Source organism: Leopardus geoffroyi, chromosome C1, assembly GCF_018350155.1.
Source record: "Leopardus geoffroyi isolate Oge1 chromosome C1, O.geoffroyi_Oge1_pat1.0, whole genome shotgun sequence".
NCBI lineage: Eukaryota > Metazoa > Chordata > Mammalia > Carnivora > Felidae > Leopardus > Leopardus geoffroyi.
In genome coordinates, this window is record NC_059328.1 from 36170399 (window position 1) to 36193344 (window position 22946).

Sequence of the window (22946 nt, forward strand, 5' to 3'; positions counted from 1 at the left end):
ACAAAAAACACTTAGACTGTAAAAGAGAGGCTGTCAACAAGCTGGGGATAAAACTGTTATTTGGAAAGTTACTATAGGAATGAAGAACAGTACCTTAGCTGACTGTGGTGTTGAGAAATTTAGCCAAGCAGGAACAAAGTCATGCTGCGCCATTTAGGTCCAGTGTCTCTTTTCAGCAAGGTGAGGCATCCAACCTCATGGCCAGGATCTGAAAATGAGAAAACTCTAATCACTTATGCTTGCAAGATCTGGATACCAAAGAACAAAAGAATCTGATTACTCTAAGATCCTCTCTTTATAAAAAGACCTACCCTCTGAGCCTCTCTAAGACTACTTATCAGACATACCTCAAAGTTCTAAACAGGAGCAGCAGTCCATGAATATATGAGTATGAAAAACACATGAACAGAAAAAGGTGACATAAACCTGGAAGGTTATGAATTCTTGAGTTTTATGAGAACAACCTTAAGAATAAACACCTGGGGTGCCTGGGTGGCTCAGTCAGTTAAGCATCTGATTCTTGGTTTTGGCTCAGGTCATGATCTCACGGTTTATGAGTTTGAGCCCTGCATCAGGCTCTGCACTGACAGTGTGGAGCCAGCTTGGGATTCCTTGCTCTCAAAAAATAAACAAACATTTTAAAAACAAATAGCGAAAGGTTTGAAAAAACCAAAAAGAATAAATACCTACTTAAAACTACTGATTCTTATGAAAAGAGATTAACCTGCTTCAGGTACTCAGGCAAATTGTGAAAAAGCAGTAGAAAAGACCTTCCTAGAGAAGGAAGATGCATCAGAGCCTGGAGCCTGTTTCCGATTCTGTGTCTCCCTCTCTCTCTGCCCCTCCCCTGTTCATGCTCTGTCTCTCTCTGTCCCAAAAATAAATAAACGTTGGAGAAGAAAGATGCAATCTCTCAAAGAGTTATTCTTGGGGTGCCTGGGTGGCTCAGTGGGTTAAGTGTCCAACTTCGGCTCAGGTCATGACCTCACAGCTTGTGAGCTCGAGCCCCGTGTCAGGCTCTGTGCAGACAGCTCAGAGCCTGGAGCCTGCTTCAGATTCTGTGTCTCCCTCTCTCTGTGCCCCTCCCCAACTCATGCTCTCTCTCTCAAAAATAAACATTAAACAACAAAAAAAGTTATTCTATTTAGTTCACATTAATTTCCTCCAACACCCACTAGCATCAGTTTTCCTAAGGGATCCATTGGTGTCTCTAAACCATCCCACTAAAGATCTCCAAAATTAAATACACCAGAAAACAGTATGTATTTTCCATTATACAGATACATACACAGTCTTCTTCCAAAGTTAGATATAGGAGAATATTTACCCCAGAGTGTAACCTCTGTGGTCCTGTTTCCCAAACTCCTTGAGTCTGCCAGCTGGATTTCCCACGAGGTTGTCTTGTTAAAAGGGTGCTTAAATAGGCTGGCCAGCAGCACGCCTTGTGATAAAGCACAAGGAAGCCAGACTCTGTGTGGATCACTCTCAGTCCCCTCAATTGCTCATCTTTAACTATCTAATTCCTGACACGTTTCCAAAAAGGGGAAAGGGAAAGGGGAAGGGGGAAGGGGAACATAAAAAGTATTTGTTACATTTAAAAAATGGGGGGAAGGGGAAAGAGCTGTGTCTACGTTCACCTCATTCAACTTCCTTGAGTGACGGCACTATGATGTTGTTTAAATAGATAATACATGGACATCTGCACATTGAGTGCAAACACTGTTCATAACAAGGTCATAGCTAGAAAGACAGGTTAACTCATGTGTGGGCAAATAATGCCATCAAAGCAATAGTCAAAAATATAACATTAAAGAGTTATAAAAGATCTTCTGAACAATCAATTCTAAAGGCAAAACATCCACATGACAAAGTCCTTAATTTACAAATCTCATTATTCCTACACAGCTGCTAAAAAGTATGCAGATATTTATATCTGTTTTAATATTCAAAATCTAAGGGCATAAGAAATCTTGTTTGTTTTTAATCAGACAAGAACTTGATATATGTTTCCCTCTAAAGAATAGCAGCTCTCAAGGCAAATTTCTTTGTTATATAAAGCTCCCAAATGTATCTTCTATTTCTTTGGTCTTCACTATTTATAAATTCACAGCAAAATTAAAACAAGCAGAAGGAAAGAAGTTAAAGGAGTAGTTAAGGAGTAAAACAGTTCCAACGCTGAGGTTTTTCTCTCTTCAGTTTGCTGTATTTCACTTGTTCTGCCTCTCCTGAAGACTGAACTGAGCTGGAGGGTACTATGAAGAATCTTCTGCTTCAGTAGAGTAGTCACTTTTTATTTTGGATCCATTTCCATCATTTTTCAATCATTTAAAGGCCACAGGAATCTATCACTATAAGTGAAAAAGCAAAATAACACTGTATCACAAGAGGCAAAATCATTATTACATATAATTGCTAAAATGAGACACAGTCAAATGATCAATCAATAAAAGGTATTAGTAGTTAAAACTTTTAGGTCCAACTTAGACATTAATTTAATGTGTCACCGCCTATAGCAACAAAATAACTGGCTATAATTCTTTTAAGGATTTTAGACAAGTCAGCTGAACAGTGTCTGTTGTTTTATATAACCATACCTGTAATTAGCTATCAAAGGTAATTCAGAAATGCAAATTATTGAGTTTGTTAGAGTTAACATTTTCTCTCCTACATGAGAATAACTTGCTCTAAGTAATCAAAAAGCCATAAACTTGCTTATTACCACAGTCATCAACTAATACCAACCACAGCTTGATCCTTAAAAATAAGACATCTGTCATAGTATTCCTGATATATGATACATATTTTTAGATACCTAGTTATCAACTGAGAGACTTAGGCTCTTAGGCTCTGACTTACGATATACTGTAAGAGAGAACACAAATATTTCTTTGGCAAATTCCCATCATTCTTCCAGGGGCTAGATAAAAATTTTTTGATATAAGAGGAGGCTTGCATCTGTAGGCAACTCTGGTCTACACTGGTACAAAGTCTAGTTTTGGAGGATATTTCTCATATAATAAATTGGCAGCCTTGCTCTACTATTTTAAGTTCACGGGGATAGGAAATACCAAATTCAGGGCAGTAAATACCTCTGTGAGGAAAGGAAAGGAATCAAAAAGAGGACTTGGATGGCTTTAATTACATCTGTAATACTTTATTTCTTAAAGTGAGTGATACATACATCACTACTCACTCTACACTTTTTTTAATTTACCAGCTTATTAAAGACTATGATAAAGGATATGAATCAACAGCCAGCTGGAAGACATGCATAAGGTGATGAAAGTATGCAGAGCTTCTAAGCTCTCTCCAGGTGCACCACTCTCCCCAATCTCTATGTGTTCACCATTCTCTACACTTTTTACATACTTAAAATACTTGAAACAGTAGTAACAGAACAAGCATATAGCAAGTTATGTATTGGGTGATGGGTATTGAGGAGGGCACCTGTTGGGATGAGCACTGGGTGTTGTATGGAAACCATTTTGACAATAAATTTCATATATTAAAAAAAAAAAAAAAAGTTATGTAAAAGATGGGCGTGCAGCGGCACCTGGGTGGCTCAGTCGGCTGAGCATCCAGCTTTTGATTTCAGATTGGGTCATGATCTTATGGTTCGAGAGTTTGAGCTCCGCATCGGGCTATGCACTGACGGTGCAGAGCCTGCTTGGGATTCTCTTTTGCCTTCTCTCTGCCCCTCCCCCACTTCTCTCTCCCTCTCTCAAAATTAAACAAACATTAAGAAAAAAAGATTTGAATGCAATTTATAATGTACACACACACACACACACACACACACACACACACACACACCCCAATCACCCAGAATATATATATTCCTTCAGTACACATAGAAGTCATAAAAACTGACCTTATACTAGCTAGAAGTCTCCAAAGAATAAAACATTCTATGTTCTCTAACCATACTGTATTAAACTTATAAAATGACATTCTTTTGCAGTTCCCATTCTCCTTCCCCCTCCTGAAAAGATCCTGTCCAAAGTCATTAGGTGGGGTCAAGCAAGGTCAGATCTATAGATCTATGGCAGAGGCGCATGTCAGGGTGCTGGGGCCTAATCAGGATGTGAAGTGTGTCCACGAAGGGTGGAAGATAGGGTAATGTGTGTATGGCAGCAGCCCAGTGAAGAATGTCAGAGCCTGCTGTTTCCTGTTAGGAAACGTAAGGCAAAAGTCCTAGTAGGAGGGCAGCCCAATTCAAAGTGCAGGAACCTGAGTAGAATAAGGAAGCCATCCTGGCAGAGTGACAAGGCCAAGCAAGTTGAGGACTTCCATGCAGCAAGATGCTTTGCACAGGTATTGTAACCTGGGTGAAGTGAGGAAGGAATTAATGTAAGGGAGGAGGTGGTAACTGGAGTTTAGTTACATACTGGGAATTGATCAAAAAGTAAAAAGTATTAAGGAAAAACAGGAGTCAGATTTCTTACTGTGGGAGAAAGGAGGCAATGACAAAATTTCAAAACACACAGAATTACAAAAACCACTATGAATACACCTTCAGTATAACTGGTAGAGCAGTACTTAATGGAAAATAAGCTTCAAGAATACTTTTTTATGGACTTCAAGCTGTATTACAAAGCTGTAATCATCAACACAGTATGGTACTGGCACAAAAACAGACACTCAGATCAATGGAACAGAATAGAGAACCCAGAAATGGACCCACATACGTATGGCCAACTAATCTTTGACAAAGCAGGAAAGAATATCCAATGGAATAAAGACAGTCTCTTCAGCAAGTGGTGCTGGGAAAACTGGACAGCAACATGCAGAAAAATGAACTTGGACCACTTTCTTACACCATACACAAAAATAAATTCAAAATGGATGAAAGACCTAAAATTAAGACAGGAAGCCATCAAAATCCTCAAGGAGAAAGCAGGCAAAACCTCTTTGATCTTGACCACAGCAACTTCTTACTCAACAGGTCTCTGGAGGCAAGGGAAACAAAAGTAAAAATGAACTATTGGGACCTCATCAAAATAAAAAGCTTTTGCACAACGAAGGAAACAATCAGCAAAACCAGAAGGCAACCAACAGAATGGGAGAAGATATTTGTAAACGACATATCAGATAAAGGGTTAGTATCCAAAATCTATAAAGAACTTATCAAATTCAACACCCAAAAAACAAATAATCCAGTGAAGAAATGGGCAAAAGACATGAAAGACATCGCAGATGGCCAACCGACACATGAAAAAATGCTCAACATCACTCATCATCAGGGAAATACAAATCAAAACCACAACGAGATACCACCTCACACCTGTCAGAATGGCTAACATTAACAACTCAGGCAACAACAGGTATTAGGGAGGATGTGGAGAGAGAGGATCTCTTTCTCTGGTGGTAGGAATGCAAATTGGTGCAGCCACTCTGGGAAACAGAGGCTCCTCAAAAAATTAAAAATAGAACTACCCTACGACCCAGCAACTGCGCTACTAGGTATTTACCCAAGGGATACAGGTATGCTGTTTCGAAGGGGCACATGCACCCCAATGTTTACAGTAGCACCATCAACAATAGCCAAAGTATGGAAAGAGCCCAAATGTCCATCGATGGATGAATGGATAAAGATGTACACACACACACACACACACACACACACACACACACACACACACACAATGGAGTATTACTCAGCAATCAAAAAGAATGAAATCTTGCCATTTGCAACTACGTGGATGAACTGGAGGGTATTATACTAAGCGAAATTAATCAGAGAAAGACAAATATCATGACTTCACTCATATGAGGACTTTAAGACACAGAACAGATGAACACAAGGGAAGGAAAGCAAAAATAGTATAAAAACAGGGAGGAGGACAAAACATAAGAGACTCTTAAATATGGAGAACAAACAGAGGGTTACTGGAGGGGTTGTGGGAGGGGGGATGGGCGAAATGGGTAAGGGGCATTTAAGGAATCTACTCCTGAAATCATTGTTGCACTATATGCTAATTTGGATGTAAATTAAGGAATAAAATAAAAAAAAAAAGATACTGAAAATACTACATACAAAACAATACTTGTGTTAAAAAAAAAAAAAAAAGATAGTTGCACAGCAATGTGAATGTACTCAATGCCAATTCACCCAATGCCACATACACTTAAAAATGGCTTAAAAGGTGGAGTGCTTAGGTGGCTCAGTCGATTGAGCGTCCGACTTTGGCTCAGGTCATGATCTCACGGTTTGTGGGTTCGAGCCCCGCATCGGGCTCTGTGCTGACAGCTCAGAGCCTGGAGCCTGCTTCGGATTCTGTGTCCCCCTCTCTCTCTGCCCCACCCCTGCTTGTGCTCTGTCTCTGTCTTTCAAATATGAATAAACATAAAAAAATTTTTTTTAATGGCTTAAAATGGTAAATTTTGTTATTTTACCACCAAAAAAAAAGGGGGGGGGGAAATTTAGACAATATATTTGTTATTGCTTGATTAGCCACAGAGTGTTTCCAGAATGCTACACAAGAAGCTGATAAGGGCTGCTTTGAGGAAGGCAGCTATGCTCACCACTATACCACCAACGCTGGCAAGGGCTGCTTTGAGGGAAGGGAAAGTGGGGGTCATATTTTCTCTGTATATCTATGTATATACCTTTTGGACTTTGAACTATGTGAATGCATTAGCCAGCAACAAATAAACAAGATAAATTTAAAAAAAAAAAAAAAAAAAAAAACAAAACAAAAAACCCATACATCAACCAAAAAACTTAGATCCATAATAGTGATTTTTCAAAAATGAAGGGTATTGAATTTTTTTTCTTAAACCAGAAAATAACATGTTAGAACACTATTAATGAAAACATATCATAACTGAATTTTATTGGTAATAGTTCAGATAAAATGGGAAAAAATAAAGAAAATCTATCAAGGAAAAAAAAGAATAAATAAATGAAAAAAAAAAAAGACTAGGGGCACTTGGGTGGCTCAGATGGTTGAAGGACTCACCCTGAATTTAAGCTCAGGTCATGATCCCAGAGTTATGGAATGGAGCCCCACATCAGGCTACACATTCAATGTGGAGTCTACTTGAGATATTCTCTCTCTCTCTCTCTCTCTCTCCCCCTCTCCTCTTGCCCCTCTCCCTTGCTTCCACTCTCTCTTTCTTAAAACATCCACACACACACGACTAAAACCAAACTGACACAAAACATTTTTATCAAGATGATGGAAAAAGAACAGTAAGGGATGCCTGGGTAGCACAGGGTTAAGCATCTGACTCTTAATCTTGACTCAGATCATGATCTCACGGTTCATGAGTTCGAGCCCCACATCAGGCTCTGTGGAACCTGGTTGGGATTCTGTCTCTTCTCTCTACCCCTCCCTCCTTGCGCGTGTGCGCTCTCGCTCTCTCGGTCTCTCTCAAAATAAATAAATAAATTTTAAAAAAGAAAAAGAGCAATAAAGCAAACCAAAAGGGGTGCCTGGGTAACGCTCAGCCAGTTAAGCATCCAACTTCAGCTCAGGTCACGATCTCACATTTGTGAGTTCAAGCCCCGCATCTAGCTCTCTGCTGTCAGTGCTGAGCCCACTTCAGATCCTCTGTACCCTCCCCTCTGTCCCTCTCCTGCTTGTTGTATGCATGCGCGCTCTCTCAAAAATAAATAAAAATTTAAAATAAAGCAAACCAAAGAAACAGAAGCAAAAAAGGTAAAACAATAGAGATGATTTATAATTAATTTATAGTTACAATAAATGCAACAGATTAAGAAATATTATGAGCAAAATAATTATCATGAGCAATTTATATGCTAATAAATTTGAAAATGGTACACCAGATAATTTCTATTACATGATGAATCTGGCATAGTAAAAAACTTAAATAGACCTGTATATACTGTTACACACACCAAAGACACTTAAATGTGAATCAGAAAATGCCCCTTTTCAAAAGGGTCTGAGGTGAAGAAAGGAAGCTGAATCTCTGCGTGGAATTTGCTCTTGGTTAGCAAAGAGGTGCCTTGTTAGTGAGCTGGGACAGGTTGGTTAGCACTTTGGCCCAGAACAAAAGTTTGGGACCAGACTGCACAAAAGGAATAGCTAATTCAAGGACAATCCCTTGATTTGATTCAGTGGCCCAGTATAAAGATTTTTAAAATCACAACTGATTGCAAGACACACTCTGGGAAAGACCAGCATTTAATATAAACAAATTAAAGGAAGCCAATTCACACAATATTTAGGAAGGAAAATAAGCAGGACTTCATAACTAATGGGATATGGGAGTGGGTGTAAAGGAGAAACAGGCTCCTTTCTAGTTTGTACAACTACATAGATGACCATCATATCATTTGTTAATATAGGGAATAAAATGCTGACTCTTCCTTCAGTGTAATTCAGTTTTTGTTTTTTAAGATTTTATTTTAAAGTAATTTCTACACCAACATGGGGCTCAGACCCACAACACTGAGACCAAGATTTGCATACTCCACCAACTGAGCCAGTCAGGCACTCCTAGAGTTGTTTTTATATATGTCTATACCTACAACTCCCAGTAATAAATGTAATGTCCATGTAATAGGTTTTTATAGAAAGACGTAACTGCTACATGCTTTTTGTCTTAAAGAATTTTGGCTTAAACCACAGAGAATGTGAAATTCAAGGCAGGGAGATGAACCACCCATTAGGTTATTAAGCTGTTAGACACAAAGGAAAAATGCCTCAAATTTTTTTTTTTTTAATTTTAAAAATGTTTATTTGAGAGACAGAGACAGAGTGTGAGCGGGTGAGGGGCAGAGAGGGAGGGAGACACAGAATCCAAAGCAGGCTCCAGGCTCCACACTGTCAGCACAAAGCCCGACGTGGGGCTCGAACTCACACACCGTGAGATCATGACCTGAGCCAAAGTCGGACGCTCAACCGACTGAGCCACCCAGGTGCCCCCAAAAATGCCTCAATTTTAAACATGAGCAGTTCCTTTGCAGACCCGAGTAGGCATGTTCCTCCAGTCTTCCAACTGATGCTTATATACCATCTTTTCAGGCAATTCTCAATTCCAAATTTCTGTAACAGACTCCCAGTTGAGGCAGTGATTGCAGAAGAAATATTAATTGGCAATGCCTTGCTACTGGTATGAAAATTCTAAAGCTATCATATATCTCTTAACAATTCCCACCATCCTCAATAAACACCACACCTAGGATATAAAGTTATTATATAAAAGTGTGATCCGTGCATGCATGTGCAAAGTATGTGGTCGGGAGAAGATGGATGACAAATGGGAGTGTTTAGTAAAAGGCAACAAATAAAAGAGGATGAAAAGAGGTCAGATAAAAAAAAATTCCTGTTATGAAAGCTAAAGACTAAAGAGAAACATGATAAAATGCCAATAATGGTTTTATTAGGATGGTGGAACTACGGGCATTTTGTTTTATCTTCTTTATTAGTCAACATTTTTGGAATGAAATTACTTTGTTCTGCAATTTTTTATAAAATTTTATAAAGTTCTCTGCTGATGCCTTTTGGAGCTGTGGCCATTTTTCTAGAGTGAGTAATTGAAGGGGCTTCTGCTTAACCACAGACAGATTCTGAAAAGGAAAAATTTCATCACTTAAAATTTTCTTAGAACTTTTTAAAAACATTGTACAAGACTAAATTAGAGGGGAAATTAAGATTTAAAAAATATATATTATATATATATTACATATATATAGTTTATATATACAAAGTTTATTTTCAGAGAGACAGTGCACGTGGGGGAAGGGCAGAGAGGGGGACACAGAATCCAAAAAGGGCTCGTTGTTGACAGCGGCAAGCCTGACGTGGGGCTTGAACCCACGAAATGCAAGATCATGACCGGAGCCAAAGTCAGATGCTTAACCAACTAAGCCACCAAGGCACCCCATAAGATATATATTTTTAAATATGAGACATCAAGTATGTGGTCTGGATCTCAGAAAGGTCTGTTCTGGAGACAGAATTTTGGCAACTATCAGTATCTGGTAGATGATGCTTAACTTCAGAGGAGATGAGATCTAGGGAGACTATATGGATATAAATAGTTTTGAAGTGTTGTCTATTCCATCCCTCAGTTTCCATTTCTATTTGTCACTCCAAGATCCAATTACTCACCAATAAGAAAATTGGTTTCATAGGCACTACTAGTCTCTTCCATCCTCTGCCTCAGCCTCTACTCCTGGCTGCTAGATCTCTCTTCCTAAATCTAGGTTCAAATTATATCACAACACTGGCTGAGAAATTTTGTCTTCCTACCAACTACAGAATAGGATTTAAGTTCCTCAGTCTAATAGTCAGAAATAAATGTTTCCTCACAAGTAATCCCCTCTGAAATCTGCAAAGGACTTTGTGCCTTCTAATGTACTTAACATTTACCCCTTCCAGTATAGATATAAATGTTGATCTTAACTCCCAAACAGGCCAAAAACCTATTAGCTTCTATAATCCTGCCTTGCCTTTTTTTGAAACTCAATAGCATCTAACATAGTCTCCAGCATGTGGTAAGGATTCAAAGGTTTAATGAATTTTTACAAATTACAATAAAGCAAGGATGCAGAAAATTGGAACCTTCATACACTTCTGGTAGAAATATAAAATGGTGTAGCTGCTGAAAACAATTGGCAGTTCTGGGGCACCTGGGTGGCTCAGTTAAGCATCTGACTTTGGCTCAGGTCATAATCTTACCACTCATGAATTCAAGTCCCGTGCTGGGCTCTGTGTTGACAGCTCAGAGCCTGGAGCGTGCTTTGGATTCTGTCTCTCCCTCTCTCTCTGCCCTTCCCCTGCTCGCTCTCTCTCTCTTTCAAAAATAAATAAACGTTGGGGCGCCTGGGTGGCGCAGTCGGTTAAGCGTCCGACTTCAGCCAGGTCACGATCTCGCGGTCCGTGAGTTCGAGCCCCGCCATCGGGCTCTGGGCTGATGGCTCAGAGCCTGGAGCCTGTTTCCGATTCTGTGTCTCCTTCTCTCTCTGCCCCTCCCCCGTTCATGCTCTGTCTCTCTCTGTCCCCAAAATAAATAAACGTTGAAAAAAAAAATTAAAAAAAAAAATAAATAAACGTTAAAAAAGGAAAAGAAAAAAAAAAAAACCCAAACAACTGGCAGTTCTTCAAAAAGTTAAACATGGAGTTACCATATGACCTAACATCTCTACTCCTAGATACATGTCCAAGAGAAATGAAAAGATACATACACACAAAAACTTGTAAGTGATATTCACAGCAGCTTTGTTCACAATAGCCAAAGTAGAAACAACCCAAATGTCCACAAACAGATGAAGAAATATAATGTGGTATATCCATTTAATAGATTATTCAGCTATAAAAAGGAACGAAGTACTAATACATGCTACAACATGGATGAACCTTGAAAACTAAAAGAAACCAAATACATAAAAGGACACATACTATATGACTCCATTTATATGAAATATCCAATCCATAGAGACAGAAAACAGATTAAGTGGTTACCAGGGGCTGGAGGGAGTGTGACTGCTTAATGAATATGAGGTTTATGTTTGGAATAATGAAAAAGTTCTGCAACTGGATAGTGGTGACTGTTATAAAACACTGTGAATGTATTTAATGGCACCAAATTGTATATACTTTAATATGGTTACAGTGGGGGCACCTGGCTGGCTCAGTCAGTAGAGCATGTGACTCTTAATCTCAGGATCATGAGTGCAAGCCCAACATTGGGCATGGAGCCTACTTAAATTAAAAAAAAAAAAAAAAAAAAAAAAAATGGTTGCAATGGTAAATCTTACGTTAAGTGCATTTTGCCACAATTTAAAAAGTATAATAAGGCAGCTAAGTCAAAAGAAATAGTCAATATTAAATATAAACAGGGGTGCCTGGGTGGTTTAGTTGGTTAAGCGTCTGACTTCAGTTCAAGTCATGATCTCACGGTTCATGAGTCCAAGCCTCGTATTGGGCTCTGTACTGTCAGCACTGAGCCTGCTTCAGATTGTCTCCCTCACTCTCTGCCCCTCCCCCACTTTCATGAATGCGCTCTCTCCCAAAATAAACATTAAAAAAAAAAAGAGAAACAAAGCTATTTAAAAATAAATAAATACAAACAATGCTCTCCATTAAAAAAATTTTTTTTTCAACGTTTATTCGAGAGATGGAGAGAAACATAGCATGAGGGAGAGAGGGGCAGAGAGGAAAGGAGACACAGAAACCGAAGCAGGCTCTAGGCTCTGGAGCCCAACACGATGCTCAAACCCACAGACTGAGATCATGACCTGAGCTGAAGTTGGATGCTCAGGTGTCCCAATGCTCTCCATTTTTATTCAGGTTTTATCTAAGTGCTTTAGCTCTCTCCCTGTAACATGTATATCAGAAATATCTGTACCTGAATACTTGACCCAAACACGCACTCATAAACATTTGTTGAATATTTTACCTTTTCCAAACCTGTAACTTATCAGGCATTTCATATATGCCTGGCAATTTGCAAAGTACTTCACAACATGATTTAATTTTATCCCTTATAATTAAGCTTGTAATGCAAGTAGAGGATGTCCCTGCCAAGGGACCTTCCCCCAATCTCTTCTTCTACCTTAGGCTCCCTTTACCACTCTGATCTCAGTCAGTCATTTTCTCCACAGTCCAGCAGTGTCGCCATCAACTACTCTTGGTAACTTCTACCTCTTTCTACACTGGTTTCACTGCAAGTAACAAAAAAACACACCCACTTCTCCCCCAACTTTGAACAAAACCCTTTCTTAGAGTCTGTATTTCCCTCTAGGTATTTAAGTTCACTTCCCCTCATTCTTTTTTTAAGTTAGTTAATTTATTTATTTATTTTGAGAGAGACAGAGACTGTGCGAGTGGGGGAGGGGCACAGAGAGAATCCCACGCAGACCCTGCACTGCCAGTGCAGAGCCCTATGTGGGGCTTGAACCCATGAAACCGTGAGATCATGACTTGACTGAAACCAAGAGTCCGATGCTTAACCGACTGAACCACCTAGGCATCCCTCCCTTTATTCCTTTTTTTTTAGTGCTTATTTTTGAGATAGAGAGAGAGACAGTGCGAACAAGGGAGGGGCAGACAGAGGGAGACACAGAATCTGAAGGAGGCTCCAGGCTCTAAGCTGTCAGCACAGAGCCCAGTGTGGGACTCGAACTCATGAACCATGAGATCGTGACCTGAGCCGAAGCTGGATGCCCAACCGACTGAACCACCCAGGCACCTCCCCTCTTCATTCTTAATAAACTTATATAGACAGCAGCGTATCCCTTAGCCTTCATTTTATCACCCCCCCTTTATTCCTCAGTCCACAGCAAATTATTTTTCCCTCACAATTTCAAACACAACTCTGAACACAGATGTCCTTCTAACTCCAAAATCTGATGAGTAGCTCCCAGTTTATCTCTAAATGAAAGCTGTGCTATTTCACATGTTGCTTTGAAGAATAAACCAAATATTAAAAATGAGAAACACATTACACTGATTCTTAGTCAAAGGATGGATTAAACTAAATACAAAGCCAGATACATTATTTACTCCTATTCGGGAAGAATTCTTAAAATAAAACACTGATCTATGTCACTCCTAACATTCACTTTATCCTTTTGCTCCTTCCTCCCACGGACATCAGGGAAGCCATCCATTCCAGAGGTTAACAACAAGAAAAAACTGAGGCAGGCTCTAAAATGTTAAGGGACTTAACCAAGGTAACACATCTAATAAGCAGCTAGGTCAGGCCTGGAATCAAGCCTTCTAACTTCACTGCCTTCTGCATTACACTGTGGATCTTCTTAAAAAATTAATTAATTAACTCATTTGAGAGAGAGAGAAAGAGCACACAAGCAGGGGAGAGAGTTAGAGAATCTTAAGCAGGCTCCATGATCAGCACAAAGCCCAACATGGGGCTCAATCTAACAACCACGAGATCATGACCTGAGCTGAAATCAAGAGTTGGACACTTAACCTACAGAAACACCCAGGTGCACCTACACTGCGGCTCTTAGTCTCCAGTCATAAAATAATTCCTAAAATTAGGGGCACCTGAGTGGCTCAGTTGGTTGGGTGTCCAACTTTGGCTCAGGTCGTGATCTCACGGTTCGTGGGTTCAAGCCCCACGTGGGGCTCTGTGCTGACAGCTCAGAGCCTGGGGCCTGCTTCGGATTCTGTGTCTCCCTCTCTCTCTGGCCCTCCCCTGCACACACTCTGTCTCTCTCTGCCTCTCAAAAATAAATAAAAATGTAAAAAGATAAATAAATAAAAAATAAAAAAAAATTCCTAAAATTAGAAAAATAAAACAAGCTCCTTAAAGTCTTATGGAGCAAATGTACTAAACAAGGATTTTAACTTAAATATAGCGGTTTTTGTCTTTCTTTTTGTACTCCTCTCATTATTTGTCTCTGTCAGTAGAGTCTGGCATCCTAGCAAAACTGAAAGACTTGAAAAATACGTTTTTGTGATAAGAAAAAAACCACATAATGAAATGTGGCTAGTAAGCACATGATTCCTCATCTTTTTTTTAAATTTTTTTTTTCAACGTTTATTTATTTTTTTGGGACAGAGAGAGACAGAGCATGAACGGGGGAGGGGCAGAGAGAGAGGGAGACACAGAATCGGAAACAGGCTCCAGGTTCTGAGCCATCAGCCCAGAGCCTGACGCGGGGCTCGAACTCACGGACCGCGAGATCGTGACCTGGCTGAAGTCGGACGCTTAACCAACTGCGCCACCCAGGCGCCCCGATTCCTCATCTTAATAAAACTACAAGGGTACCTGGGTGGCTCAGTCAATTACGTGCCTGACTTTGGCTCAGGTCATGGCAGTTCATGAGTTCCAGCCCACCATTAGAGTCTCGGCTGATAGTGCCACTGAATCCTGATCCTGTCTCCCTCTCTTTCTGTCCCTCCCCCACTTGCACTCTATCAAAAATAAATAAACATTAAAAAAAAAAAAGATTATCAGGATTATGCCAAAAGACTGGCTAAAAGGGGTAGTAGACTTGGAAGAGTTTGAAGGGAACCTCCCTATTTTTTACTTCCACATGCTCACTTCTTTAAAACTGTTCTGCCTAAGGCGGCACCTATAATCAAGGCTTCATGTTGGTTCTTTTTTCCCATCTCCCTGGTTCAAAAGTGTTCTTCTCACCCATCTTACTGTGGTGTACTACCTTAAGTGTATTAAAAAGAAAAATAAAAAATCTTTTGATTAATGTCGGGAGTATTCTGATTGTTGAGTGTGATGACAGGAATTTCTGTTTAATGGCCTTGTCTCTTGGGTCCCTATTATGAAAGAATGGCTTGGTTCTGAGAGCACAGAGAATGTGGGTAAGATATAGAACATTATTTCATGTAGGTAACAGACTCAGCAATACTCCTTGTAAAGCATGCTGGGAAAACGAATCTACTGTGAAACTCGGCAAGGACTCATACTGTGCCTAAAACTGTGTCTAAGCTACACTAAGAACGTGTCCCAGTTTCACATTTCACATGATTCCAAGCTATTGAAAAGGTCCAAATTTACTTCCAAGAGATCAGTGTTATATATTTGAATAAAAGGAACATAAAGTTTGAAAACATGTTTTTAAAAAAGAAATACAAACACATGTTAAGGTTTACATTACCTTTTTTTTTTTTTTTAAGTGTTTATTTTTGAGAGAGCGGGAGAGGGACAGAGTGTGAGAGGGAGAGGGGCATAGAGAGAAGGAGACACAGAATCCGAAGCAGGCTCCAGGCTCTGAGCTGTCAGCACAGAGCATGATGCGGGGCTTAAACTCATGAACCCTGAGATCATGACCTGAGCCAAAGTCGGACACCTAACTGACTGAGCCACCGAGGCACCCCAAATCTATATTCATTTTTAAGTGCAAATCTTTTGTTACTGTCATAAATGAAGCATACTCATTCCTACCATATAGTTATTTGCTTAATTTAAAGTGACTTTGTGAATTATACTGTTTAAAAAAGTTCCTAGCAAAATAAATTATACTCTTAAAAACAGAACACCTACATCTACACATTAGGGAGGACAACTGTTTCTGAAATGCAATCTAGGATATAATGCCTTAAACTTATAAACAACAAAATACACTTCATTTAATTCCAATAATTTCTCTCTCTCAGATGCTGACATCCCATTTTAATTCTAAAGCATAATTATAAGCACATCTTCAACCATTAAATTTCTATTTCTAGTGCTTGCTTCGGCTTTAACATAATTTTTTAATACTCAATGGGAAAAATCCACAAATACTCAGTATCTACCTTTTAACCAATCTTGTGTTTAATTTTAGATTCATAAACAAAACTCCTTTATAGTCATTTGGTAAGTCTTCTTTTGTAAAGGTTTTTGGGTCTACCTTTTAGAAACTGAGAAATGTAATGACTGGGTAACAAATCATTGAACACACAATCTGTGTTTACAATCTGTGTACAGGCATACTTTGGAGATATTGCAGATTCAGTTCCAGACCACACAATAAAGCAAATATCGCCATAGAGCTGGTCAAACGAATTTTTTGGTTTCACAGTGCACATAAAAGTTGTTTACACTAGGGTTGCCTGGGTGGCTCAGTCAGTTAAGCATCTGACTCTTGATTTCGGCTCAGGTCATGATCTCACAGTTTGTGAGAGAGGCATGGGGCTCTGCACTGACAGCGTGGAGCCTGCGTGGGATCCTCTCCCCACCTCTCTCTTTCAAAAATAAATAAACTTTTTAATAAAAGTTGTCTACAATATACTGTAGTCTATGAAGTGTGCAGTAGTAGTATGTCCAAAAAAATAATGTACATATAGCTTATTGAAAGTACTTTATTGCTAAAAATGCTACCCGTCATGATTTTTCAACCAGTCATAATCTTTTTGCTGGTGGAGGGTCCTGCCTTGGATGTAGGTGCAGCTTCTGCATCAGCACTTGCTGCTTCACCTTGTACTTTGTTATGGAGATGACTACTTCTGCTAGCTTTGAACTTTTCTTCTGCAAGAATTAGGGTCAGGGCACGTGGGTGGCTCAGTCGGTAGAGCATGCGACTTCGGCTCAGGTCATGACCTCGCAGTTCTTGAGTTCGAGCCCCACCGTCAGGCTCTGTGCTGACAGCTCGGAGCTTGGAGCCTGCTTCGGATCCTGTGTCTCCCTCTCTCTACCCCTTCCCCACTCATGCGGTCTCTGTCTCTCAAAGACGAATAAATGTTAAAAAAAAAATTTTTTTTTAATTAAAAAAAGAATTAGGGTCTTGTTCTGGATTAGGTTTTGGCATAAGGGAGTGTTATGGCTGGTTTGATCTTCTATTTAGACCACTCAAACTTTCTCCATGCCAGCAATAAGGCCATTCCACTTTCTTATCATTTAGGTGTTTGTTGCAGTAGCACTTTTAATCTCCTTAAAGAACTTTTCCTTTGCATTTACAACTTGGCTGTCTGACACAAGGGGTCTAGCTTTTGGCCTATCTTGGGTTTCGACATGCCTTCCTCATTATGCTTAATCATTTCTAGCTATTGATTTAAATATTTATTTTATTTTATACTTTAGAGAGAGCAAGAGCATGCAAGCGGGGAAGAGGGGCAGAGAGAGTGAGAGAGAATCCCAAGCAGGCCCTGCACACTGAGTGTGATTCTCTCTCTCTCTGCCGCCCTCCCCCCCCACTCGTGTGGATGTGCTCTCTCAAAATAAAGATTAAAAAAATAATAAAGTGAAACACCTGCTATTCTTACTTTCACTTGGACACTTATAGGCCATTGCAGGTTATTAATTGGCCTAATTTGAACATTGTTGTGTCTCGGAATAGGAACTCTGCCTGAGAAGGAAAGAAACAGGGGAGCAGTCAGAACACAGATATTTATTAAGGTAGCCTTCTTGTATGGGCATAGTTAGTGGTCCCCCAAAACAAGTACAATAGTAATAGCAAAGACCATTGATCACAGATCACCATAACAAATATAATAATGAAAAACTCTGAAATACGGCAAGGATTACCAAACTGACAGAGACACGAAAATCCTGTTGGAAAAGTGGCACCAAAAAACTTGCTCAACACAAGGTTGCCACAAATCTTCAGTTGGGAAAAAACACAGTATCTGTGAAGCACAATAAAACAAGGTATGCCTATATTCCACAGAATTGAAAAAAAGATATAACCTAGTTCTCAGCTAAAAGATCACTAAAAATAACTTTTGATGACAGACTATGAAACGATTTTTGGTAAACAACTTAAAGAGTTCAAAGAAGCGAGTGGAAATATGATATAACAAACCATGTATGGCATTCTTCGATATCACATCCGTACAAAATATAGAAAGACTTATACAACTCAATACTCAAAAAAACAAAAAAATCCCATTAAAAAATTGGAAGAAGACATGAACAGACATTTCTCCAAAGACATCCAGATGGCTGACACATGAGGAAATGCAAATCAAAACTACAATGAGATATCACCTCACTCCTGTCAGAATAGCTAAAATCAAAATACAAGACAGGGCACCTGGCTGGTTCAGTTGGTTGAGCATGCAACCCTTGACCTTGGGGTCATGAGTTTGAGCCTCACACTGGGCATAGAGATTACTTTAAAAATAAAAACAGGGGCACCTGGGTGGCTCGGTCAGTTAAGCATCTGACTCTTGGTTTCAGACTCAGGTCATGATCTCACAGTTCGGGAGTTTGAGCCCTGCATCACGCTGACAGTGTGGAGCCTGCTTGGGATACTCTCTCTCTTCCCCCTCCCATGCTCATGTTCTCTCTCTTTCTCTCTCTCTCTCTCAAAATAAATAAACTTTAATAAAAAATAAATAAAAATACAACATAAGAAACAAGTGTTGGCAAGGACGTGGAGAAAAAGGAACCCTTATGCACTGTAGGTGGGAACGCAAAGTGGTGCAGCCACTGTAGAAAACAGTACAGAGGTTCCTCACAAAGTTAAAAATAAACTACCTTATGATCCAGCAATCACACTAAAGGGTATTTACCCAAAGAATGAAACACTAATTCAAAGGGTACATGCACCCCTATGTTTATAGCAGCATTATTCACAATTGCCAAGATATGGAAGCAACCAAATGTTCATCAACTGATGAATGGATACAGAAGATGTGGTATAAGGGTGACTGGTCGGCTCAGCTGGTGGAGCACGTGACTTGATCTTGGGGTTGTGAGTTAGAGCTTCACACTGTGTGTAGAGATTGCTTAATAAAACCTTAGAAAAAGATGTGGTGTGTATATATATACACATACACACACACACACACACACACACACACACACGAATATCATTCAGCCATAAAAAAGAATGAAATCTTGCCATTTGCAACAACATGGATAGAGATAGAGAGTATAATGCTAGGCAAAATAAGTCAGAGAAAGACAAATACCATATCATTTCACACATGTGAAATTTAAGAAACAAAAACAAAAAAAACAAGCAAAGGGAAGAAAATCAGAGAGAGAGAGACAAGCCAAGAAACAGATTCTTAATTACAGAGAACTGATGGTTACTAGAGGAGAGAAGGGTGGAGGGATGGATTTAAATAGGTGATGGGGTTTAAAGAGTATACTTGTGATGAGCACAGGATGTTGTATGGAAGTGCTTAATCACTATACTGTATACCTGAAACTAACACTGTATGTTAACTGGATTTAAAATTTAATTTAAAAAATTAAAGAAAAATCACATCCATAAAAGTTAATAAAAAAGGGGGGGGGAAGTAACTTGTTATTATTTTCATTCTAGTAAGTAACTTTTTCCTATAGCACGATTACCTATGTAACTTATCTTTAACTGTCACCCAATGAATCAAGCACAAAGAACGCTGTCTGGCACATAAGTGCTCAATATATATTTACTGAATGAGTGCATAAATAAATGAAAGGATTGCTGACCAAAAGGCAGTACAGTTTCACCTTCACAAGGTAATCTCATACTGCTTTGCAATGAGGTGTTAGCAATTTACATCACCAGTAGGGGTTATTTTAAGAGTTCCATCTGTTCCCCATCCTCACCAAGCTACATATTGCCAAACTGGCAGTTATTCTTTGTTCTGCTGGTGAGTAAAAAATGATCACTTACTCTGGTCTTCATTTGCATCTTTTAATCTATTTATCATATCTTTGTTTCCTTTTTTTGTAAAATACTAATTTTTATCTTTTAAACATTCCTCCTTTGGTGGCTGATCTTTCTCTTACTTATCTGAAGTAAGAAAATTACAATAGATCCCAATCTTCTAAGTGTTGCAAATATCTTTTCCAACTTCATGGGTTATCTTTTGAGGAACACAAGTTCTAAATGTAAATGTAGTCATTTACCTATGTTGTCTTTTTTTTTTTTTTTTAATTTTTTTTTTCAACGTTTATTTATTTTTGGGACAGAGAGAGATAGAGCATGAACGGGGGAGGGTCAGAGAGAGGGAGACACAGAATCGGAAGCAGGCTCCAGGCTCCGAGCTGCCAGCACAGAGCCCGACGCGGGGCTCGAACTCACGGACCGCGAGATCATGACCTGGCTGAAGTTGGACGCCTAACCGACTGCGCCACCCAGGCGCCCCTACCTATGTTGTCTTCTTAAAGCCAGCTCTATTATAAATTATTTCTATATATGTATGGGTCTGTTTCCAGGTTTCTGTTCCACTGATCTATTTATTTTTTTTTAATTTTTTTTTTTTTTAACGTTTATTTATTTTTGGGACAGAGAGAGACAGAGCATGAACGGGGGAGGGGCAGAGAGAGAGGGAGACACAGAATCGGAAGCAGGCTCCAGGCTCCGAGCCATCAGCCCAGAGCCTGACGCGGGGCTCGAACTCACGGACCGTGAGATCGTGACCTGAGCTGAAGTCGGATGCTTAACCGACTGAGCCACCCAGGCGCCCCTCCACTGATCTATTTATCTATTCCCATGCTATTACCTCGTGTCTTAACTATTATAGCTTTATAATAAGATCTTAATATATAGTAGGCCAAGGCCTCCCCCCCCCCCATACATATACCGTATTGAAGGCCCTCGCTATCCTTTCATGTATATTTCAAAACAAGCATGGGGGGCACCTGGGTGGCTCAGTTGGTTGCGCGTCCGACTTCGGTGCAGGTCACGATCTCACGCTCCATGAGTTCAAGCCCCACGTCGGGCTCTGTGCTGACAGTTCAGAGCCTGGAGTACGCTTCCGATTCTGTGTCTCCCCCTCTCTCTGCCCCTCCCCTGCTCATGCTCTGTCTCTCTCTCAAAAATAAATAAAAACATTTAAAAAATAAATAAATAAAACAAGCATGGGATGGGAGGTTGTTATGACACTGCTTAGAACAGTAATGAGTCAATCTAGATCAATATGGGAAAAATATCTTTATGATAAATCTTCCAAATCATGAATATAGTCAATCTCTTACTTAGGTATTCTTTACATCTTCAATTGAACTTCTAAAATTTAAAAAAAAACAAAAAAAACCTCTTACAACTCAACAACGAAAAGACAAATAACATAATTAAAAAGTGGACAAAGGATTTGAATAGACATTTCTCCAAAGAAGATATACGAATGACCACTAAGCATAAGAAAATGCTTAACATCATTAGCCATGAGGGAAATGTAAATTAAAACCACAATGAGATACTATTTCACACCCACTAGAATGGTTGTAATAAAAAAGACAGACATAATAACAAGTGTTGCTGAGGATGTGAAAAACCAAAACCAACAGAAACTGCCAGTGGGAATGTATAATGGTGCAAGCACTGTGGAACACAGCTTCTCAAAAAGTTAAACAGAATTACCATATAACCTAGCAATTACACTCCTAAAAAGATCTAAGAAAGATGTAAACATATGTTCACACAAAAACTTGTACCTCAATGTTCACAGCAGCAGTGTTCATAATAAACAGCCACTGAGAGGTGATAATTCAAATGCCCATCAACAGATGACTGAATAAACAAAATACAATCTCAACAGAACACAACCATAAAAACAAATTAAACACTGATACACAGTACAACATGGATGAACCTTAAAAACATTATGCTAAATGAGGAAAGTCATACATAAAAAAGACCATATACTGTATAATTCTGTTTTTTTTTTTTTATTTTTTTTTCAACGTTTATTTATTTTTGGGACAGAGAGAGACAGAGCATGAACGGGGGAGGGGCAGAGAGAGAGGGAGACACAGAATCGGAAACAGGCTCCAGGCTCTGAGCCATCAGCCCAGAGCCCGACGCGGGGCTCGAACTCACGGACCGCGAGATCGTGACCTGGCTGAAGTCGGACGCTTAACCGACTGCGCCACCCAGGCGCCCCGTATAATTCTATTTATATGAAAACTCCAGAATAGGCAAATCCATAGAGAGAGGGGTTAGTGATTAGTGGTTGTCAGTTGATTAGTGGTTGCCTTAGGGCAAGGTGATTGCTGACAGTTATGAGGTTTCTTTTTGGGGTGATGAAAATATTCTAAAATTAGACAGTGGCAGTGGTTATACAATTCTATGAACATACTAAAAAAAATCACTGAATTGTACATTTAAAATGTGTGAATTTTAGGGACACCTGGGTGGCTCAAGTCAGTTGAATGTCCAACTGTGGCTCAGGTAGTGGTCTCGTGGTTTGTGAGTCTGAGCCCCTGATCAGGCTCGTTGCTGTTAGCATGGAGACCTGCTTTGGATCCTCTGTCACCGTCTCTCTGCCCCTCCCCAATGCATATGCACTCTATTTCTCTCTCTCAAAAATAAACATTTAAAAATAAATAAAATGTAAAAATAAAATGTGTGAATTTCAGATTATGTAAATTAGTATCTCAATAAAGTAGCCTTACAAAAAAATTAGGACAACAGTGGGGTTAAGTATCCGACTCTTGGTTTTGGCTCAGGTCAAGCAAGAACTTGTGGTTTTTGAGTTCAAGCCCCACAAAGGGCTCTCTGCTGACAGTGTGCAGCCTGCTTGAAATTCTCTCTCTCCCTCTCTGTCTGCCCCTCCCCTGCTCGCTCTGTCTCTCTCTCAAAATAAATAAATAAACTTAAAAAAAATTAGGGTGACTGATGA

General features: G+C 39.5%; 1 protein-coding gene across 6 annotated transcripts in view; it reads right to left on the reverse strand.

Moving 5' to 3' along the window:
- Positions 1–22946, reverse strand: part of GPBP1L1 (GC-rich promoter binding protein 1 like 1) — a 68994-nt gene that overhangs the window by 36013 nt on the left and 10035 nt on the right. For 4 of the 6 annotated variants that reach the window (XM_045477170.1, XM_045477169.1, XM_045477168.1 and 1 more), the window contains 2 exons: positions 1328–2348; positions 94–208 (listed from right to left, as the gene is read on the reverse strand). In XM_045477170.1, the coding sequence (XP_045333126.1) occupies positions 94–153 (60 nt within the window). In that variant the 5' untranslated portion in view covers positions 154–208; positions 1328–2348. Of the gene's footprint in view, positions 1–93; positions 2349–22946 lie in introns of those variants that run through there. The other 2 variants (XM_045477171.1, XM_045477173.1) reach the window with 2 other exon arrangements.